The sequence below is a fragment of the Microtus ochrogaster genome, unplaced genomic scaffold (genome assembly GCF_000317375.1).
Source record: "Microtus ochrogaster isolate Prairie Vole_2 unplaced genomic scaffold, MicOch1.0 UNK25, whole genome shotgun sequence".
In the NCBI taxonomy this organism is placed as follows: domain Eukaryota; kingdom Metazoa; phylum Chordata; class Mammalia; order Rodentia; family Cricetidae; genus Microtus; species Microtus ochrogaster.
The window spans coordinates 1,358,909-1,366,111 of record NW_004949123.1 but is presented as its reverse complement, the minus strand read 5'-3'; the positions used below and the strand labels follow the sequence as shown (position 1 = coordinate 1,366,111).

General features: G+C 53.1%; 1 protein-coding gene across 1 annotated transcript; it reads right to left on the bottom strand.

Annotated features, from left to right (window-relative positions):
• Positions 1–1,156: 1,156 nt before the first annotated feature.
• Amigo1 (adhesion molecule with Ig like domain 1) lies at positions 1,157–6,589 on the bottom strand. The gene is made up of 2 exons (XM_005367881.3): positions 6,243–6,589; positions 1,157–5,817 (listed from the first exon to the last, which is right to left on the bottom strand). The coding sequence occupies exon 2, from the start codon at positions 5,716–5,718 to the stop codon at positions 4,237–4,239; it is 1,482 nt and encodes a 493-aa protein (XP_005367938.1). The 5' UTR covers positions 5,719–5,817; positions 6,243–6,589; the 3' UTR covers positions 1,157–4,236.
• Between the last annotated feature and the right edge of the window lie 614 nt (positions 6,590–7,203).

Sequence of the window (7,203 nt, the reverse complement as noted above, 5' to 3'; positions counted from 1 at the left end):
TTGTAGACCAGGCTGGCCTTGAACTCACAGAGATCCACCTGCCTCTGCCTCCCAAGTGCTGGGATTAAAGGCGTGTGCCACCACCGCCCAGCTCCCCTGCTTAATTTTTGTGTGGTCTGTAAGACTGGTAACTTTGACTTTTTTTTTAACTTGCTGAAACAAATTCAAAAGACATTAACATTTTAATGCCCACAAGTAAAATTTCACTGGATGTTATATTTTGGCAGCAATTTGAATGAGTACCTAAAAGATTCATGTCCCAGACGCTTGGACCCCAGGGTGGTAGAGCTGAAAGGTGAAACCTTTACGACAGAGGGTCTAGTGAGATAATTAGGTCATTGGGGGCATCATCCTTAGAAGACATTACTGTAGTTCTCATAGGAGCCTGGATTTGTTCTTACAAGAGCAAGCTGTTATAAGAAGAGCAAACCAGACCCCTGAATCTTTCTTGCCTCCTGTCTCAGCATGTGATCTCTTCTGCATGTCCTCCCATTACTGTGATGTCATACACCATGAGGCCCTCCTGACATGCACAACAAAGACGACCCCAGATCTTGGGCTTTAATCCTCCAAACTGTAAGCTAAGTAACCCTTTTTTTCCTCATAAATCACCCTGTGGGCTGGAGCGATGGCTCAGAGGTTAAGAGCATTGCCTGCTCTTCCAAAGGTCCTGAGTTCAATTCCCAGCAACCACAACCATCTGTAATGAGGTCTGGTGCCCTCTTCTGACCTGCAGTCATACACACAGACAGAATATTGTATATATAATAAATAAATAAATATAAAAAATCAATCAATCAATCACCCTGTCTTGGGCATTTTACTCTAACAAACAGATTACCACACCGGGACAGAACCACACTCGTTCATCTACTTACTGTTTGTGGGCATTTGTCTGCTAGAGCCGTGCAGTTGAGGCTGAGTAAATGGTGGAGCCTCTAAAGCCCAAAATATTTACTGTCTGGTTTATAAGAAAAAGTCTGCCATTCTCTTGTCTATCTTAACACTCGGATGATACCTATTTTACATTTAATTTCTAGACGATGCAGACAGCAACACTTAGAAGATTCTCTTTAGTTACGTCACGCCCTTTTGAAGTGTGCTGGTCCCGCCCACAGGCTAAGATAAATAAACCATCCACAAACTGCCAGAGCAGAGACTCAAGCCAGGTTTAATGGTCACTGTCTAGTTATAGAGCCTGTCGGCTCCGAGGTTTGCCAGCCTGGTATACACAGTGGGGGAAGAGTCCTAGACAGAGGAGAGAGGAATTACAGAGGCAAGAACACACACAAAACCGGAAAGTTGGCTTTCTCCCCAGATGGGTCTACCCTTTCCTGGCCTCTTCCAGGGGCCCCATACATTCAGTAAAGAAAAAGATCACAGACTGTAGAGCCCTGCGACACCCTGTCTCCAGAGACACCTGCATCTCCCTCCTGGGAGACACAGTTTGTGGGTGCAGGTGGGGTGAAGGCCAGCCTTTCTTGTATCTACACTTGTCAGCTTTCTTCCCGAGGTCTAATGGGATCATACATATGGGATACAGATACACATACATACCCCCTACAAGGAGAGAGTGAACGGAAACCACAAGAGACCAGTCAGTTAAATGTCCTGGTGGTGTCCAGACATGTCCTCCAGGCGTTTTGACCTAGGGCCCAAGTTAGCCGATGTAGTAGGGAGAGTTGGGGCTACAGAGTAGGACTTACAAAGACAATGGCCCTCCTGGCCCTCAGGAGCTCAGCTGGAATGCCCCCAAAGGAAAACTTCATTTGACCTCCATCAGAAATAGTTTCACATGCCCAGATGGTATCAAGAGAGGAAGCTGCCAAACAAGACATTTTCCCATTTCCTGATGAGTCTGAGGTCAGAGGTCTGGCTCTTGGACCTCTGGTAACAAAGTCCCCATTAGTCTTTGGAATACAACCAGACAGCGTTCCTCTCCAACCCTTTGTTACCTTGGACAGGTAACAAAGGAAGAACAACTCAGAGCTGCTTAGCCATGACCAGCATCCTTTAGGGTCCTTCGCTGCTCTGGTTCTAGCTTCCTGTCTCATATATGTGTAGTCTTTAAGGAGGGCATCTGAAGAGTCTGATGAAAGCTGAGGCCTCCCCACCCCTTCTCCCAAAGGCTTCAACGTGTGGTTCCCCTAACTCTGACCTCTGCAGAGGAGTTATTCAGAGCCATGGAGATGTGGGTAAACTTCAGGGTGTTCAGAAATTAAAGGACAAGAGATTGTGCAGTGGAGAAGCCTGGCATGGTCACCATCTCTCCTACAGTTCAAGAAACTTGTGCGTGAGAAGTTGTGCACAGGGGTGGAGGCCATTCTAGAGGGGGCCACAGACTCACTGTCCCGGTGGAGGTCAAGGTGCTGGTGTGCATGCAGACCTACAAGCATGCAGACCTACGAGCATGCAACTACTTAAGGGGAATCGCTGCACCTCTCTCTTGACAAAACTAGGTTACTAATAAAGGATGGACAGCAGCCTTGAGATCCCAGGAGCAGACGGGGGACAATGTTTACTTTGGTTTCTCTTCCCCGGTCCTTATAGGCAGCCTGGCAGGCCCTCCTGGCACTAAGCAGCCCGCACCATAGGTAAACAACACCTCTTAGAACCTAAAAAGCAGGTCAGGAAACTGGAGGACCTGGACAACTTCCAACTACAGAAAACAAGGGAAAGAAAAGACACTGAAAAAGACCAACGCTGGGCAACACTTTCACCTCTGCCCTGCTCACCCCCCTTCCAAAGCTCTGGGGCTTGCAGGATGGTCAAAGGGTGCTGGGCATAGTTATCTTTGTACCCAAAGCATTTTGCAAGCCTGGATGGAAGCTAAGGCTGGGTTTGTTTTTAAGTCTCTCTCTGACAGCCACAACTGCACTGATCCCCACCCCCACAAATGAGAGGGATGGTTTGGGGGAACTTCCTTTTCAAAGTTTCATGCCCCTTACACCTCTATTGCAAGACTGGTGTGGAGGGCAGGACCCTAAGTCACACTCTGTAGCGCCATTCTGGGACAGACACGACTAGGTTCCAACCTGCAGATAATAAAATCCCACACTTCGGCTTTGCAGCAGGAGGGAGGCAGCCTTATTGGCAGCGAGACATAAATGCTGGGCCCTGTCTGACTCCAGATCTAGTCTAACTGAGCAGGACCAGACTTTACTGGACTCCTCCCTTTGTAGAGCAGCATAATGTAGAAGGCTCAGAACCCCACCTGAGTTGATTAGAAGGTTGACTGAAGAGAGGGTACGCACAGAAAATCAGGTAGGTCTGGCTGGCTGCTACATCGAAGAGGCTGGTTTTCCTCATCCTGTCAGGGAGAGTGGCCCTTAGGCCACACTGGCGGCAGGTTTCCACAATGCTCTACCTTCAGCAACCCCTACTGTGGTCCCAACAGACATACACTGGGAGTCACATACTAATCAAAGCTTTCCCCCAGCCAGGAAGTTTGCTTACCTGGAATTTATGTCCTATCTACAAATTTTACGCTATGACAGGAACCCCTTAATTCATTCTGTACCTATCTGTGCCACTTGCCCCGGGACAAGGCGTAGACACCACATCCCATATTGCTGCCATGACTAACAGGCAAGAGGCCAGACTCCTGCAAAAATCCACCTACTCAGGACTCCCAGGGAAAGAGGACGGCTTTCGCGAGGAGTCTCACAGCAGCTTTAGGCGGTGCTATAGATCCAGGCCTCCATCTTTCCCTGACTCATTTTCCAAAGGTTTCCAACCCCCACTAGCTCTGAATGTGACTTCCTGACCAGAGAAGATACCGCAGCATCCCAGCATGGCTCCTGTGGAAGCTCCCCCAACACACACAACTTCACAGGTGTGGGTGGGCAGAGACAGAAAAAAATTTGTTTTTCAAATGGTTTTCTCTTAAGGAGCTAGGGATGACCTCAAAAAAGTTTAGGGAATCTGCTCTTCCCCTCACCCCTTTCTTCATCCCATCCAACTCAGACGCGTCCCTCCTCCTCTACCACACTGAGAATAGCCAAGGCTTTGGGTAGGGGTGTGGTGTCTGCCTGAGGATTAATATATCCGTACGTGAAACTCACGGCATCCACACCGTCACTGGGGTCTTGCCTGCTCTTGTGCCCATGACCAATTCCCTGGTGGTCAGGAAGAACCCACTCCCTTGGGCAGCCAGCCCTCTCTTCCATCCCTTCCTATCCCTCAGGGGTAACACGACCTCTCCTGGGGCAGAACCTCCCCACCAACCTATCCTGCTCACACCACAATGGGCGTATCAGAGAAAACCGAGCTGACTGACTCAGGATCTGACATCCTCCGTTGGCCCTTGCCTGTTGCCTCAGGCACCGGCAGAGTGTTGCCTGGCTTGAGTTTGCCATTTTGACCCTGCCCGGGTCCAGCAGGTTCCAGGAAGGCCACCCGCCGGTCAAAACCATCATCTTTGTCCCCACCAGCCATGGGATCATGGTTGGGTGTGGTACTGAGCATGGAAGAACTGAGGCTATCCCCTTGATGGCTGGAAGGCTTCTCCACACCCCGGCACCAACAGCGGCAAGGGGTGAGGTACAAGTATATGAGAACCAGAACCACACTGAGGATACAGCCCACCAGGGTGGTATAGGCCGTGTTGAGGGTGTCATGGTGTCCGTGCAAGGTGAAGTTGTACACTTTCAACTCCACAGACAGTGTCTCGTTGAAAGTCTCCCCCATGGCGTAGCAGGTGTACACACCGCCATCCTCAGCCTGCACCTTCTCAAAATGAAGGCTGCCATCCTCGGACACGGTCACTGTGCCGTTGGCCCCCTGGTTTAGCACCTGTTCATTGCTTGGCGTCACCCACACTTTGGTCATCCCTTGCTGTTTGGTGTCACACGTGATGGTCAAGGTATCTCCCAGGTGGGCCTCCCAGGCGCCCTCCTTGAACTCGCTGCAGTTCAAGAAATCCAGACTAAACACATTGTGCAGCTCCTTGGAATACATGCAGTACAGATCCTCCTGGAAGTCAACCACGGAACTCAGCTGCCGGTACTGCCAGTGCGAAAAGAGCTGGTAGAGCTTGCAGTCACACTCCAGGGGGTTGTTGTGCAGGTACAGCCCGTTCTTGACCCACGCTGGCAACTTCTGCAGGTCGGTGAACGGCAGCTTCTTCAGCTTGTTGGAAGACAGATCCAAGAGCATAAGTTTGGGTAATTTGTTTCCATCCTTGATCAGTTCCAGAGGGAAGCGAGTGATCAGGTTCTGGCTCAAGTAGAGTTTCTGCAGCTGGGCCATGTCCTCGAAGGCATACTTGTCCACCACCCCGATGCGGTTGTTGTAGAGCAACAGCACTTCCAGGGAGTGCAGATCGCTGAACAGGAACTCATCCAGCGTGTGAAGATGGTTGGAGGAGAGGTCCAGGTACCGCAGGTTGGGTACCGGGATGAAGGCCTCGGAGGAGATAAAGTTCAGGTGGTTGTGGCTCAGCAGCAGCGAGTGCAGGTTCATCAGACGGGTGGGGGTCCACTCGGCCCGCAGCCGGCTCAAGTTATTGTGGCTGAGGTCCAGAAGTGCCGTGTAGCTGGGCAGAGACTGGGGTACATTGGGCAGCTGCTGCTTGGAGCAGCTGAGGATGTTGCTGGCGCACAGGCAGTTGGCGGGACAGCTAACCACAGATCGGCCAGCCCTGGCTACCTCAAAGAGGAGCAGGAATAAGGAGAGCAGCAGGAGCCAGAGGCCTCGCAGGTCACGCTGGGGTTGCATAGTGTCACTGGGGAGAGCGAAGAAGGCCACCGGAAGATCTGGGAGGAAATCACCCCGGCATGTTCTGGTGGAGTATGGAAGGGTCACTTTCACTACAGGCTTGAGAGAAAGAAGATGGGTTTGTAGTCACCAAGGACTCAGGAGGGGTGGACCACCACTCCCACTTTCCCCTCCTTACCCCGGCCCCCACCCCCTTGGTTTAACAGAAAGAGGAAGCGATCCCAGGTAGTTCCCAGGCACAGTGCAAGCAGACTGTGGGCTCAAAATACTAGGCATTAGAGGCATTGGCGCAAAGGCCCCGTGGGCTGGGGTCGCGGGTTTAGACTGAGGGTCTGCACAGCGTGTCACCTGCGGCGGTAGTGGTGGGGTGTCACAGGGATTGCACACTCGAGGTTTGGAGGCGGGGTCATTAGGGCCTTTCCCGAGGAGCCCAGGGAAGGTCAACAAGGTACCGGCTAGGAAGGGCCGAAGGTTTCCCGGGCCTGTGGCGCGGGCTCCCTCCCCAGAACCTCCGGTCACTGCACCTGCTCTGCGAGGATGCTTCTCAGCCCATGGCCAGTCCGGGAGCTCCGTCGCGGCCTCCCCCGTCCGCGCCTCCCCGGCCGGCCTGTCACGGCGCCCTGCGTACGCAGGGGCCCGCGCCCGGCGACATCGCCTGCGTTGAGGAACTTGCTGGGTTCCGCGCTGTCCACCCGCGCCGCCGCCTAGCCTCGACCACCGCGCCCGTCCGCCCGAGCCCACGCACGACTGCCGCCTCCGGACCCACCGGCCAGGCGTGGAGCAGTGCGGCGAGCGGGAGACGCCGCGATCCCAGCCGAGGGAGCAGCGTGGGGGCAGCGAGCACCGCGCGCGCGCCCGTCGCCGCCGCCAGAGCCTTGGGGCGCGTGCGCGCGGCGGGGGCGGGGCGCACGTGCGTGTGTTTGTCTCCGGCTCCCGGCGGACACGCGGGCCGCTGGCTCAGGGGTCACTTCCTCTGCGAGTCTGTGCTGGGCACAGAGCTAGCCACCGAGGCTCCTTAAGCACCTCTCCTGTCTTGCTCCCCTTTCTCCATCCTCATCAAGCCCCAGTACCTTTCCTCCTGCTCAAACCCACTGGCAGGAAAAGTTAAGTCTAACTGGAGTGAGTTCGCTGGAGCCAGTGAACTGACTCCGGGGCAAGAAGCATCACACGTCTTTTAATTTTCCTAATTAAAGAAATCTGGCTCGACTCCAGCTCTTCAGGGTTGGCGGGAAATTCATTAGTCACGTTTTTTGACGTTCTTCCTGATTTTTCCCTGTGGAGCTTGTGAAGTCCCAAAAATTGGGGGAAAGAGCTTTATTGTGTTTTCCTCCATTCTTGATGCCACTAGTCCATACACCTTGGAGTACCACTGAAGAACACACAGCTCCATGGCCTGCAAGCCTGCTGAGCACGAGTGTCTTTGGGAGGTGTGTCCTTCCACGGACAACCCATTGTGCTCCCCCCTCTTCTCATCCTAAGCAGCTC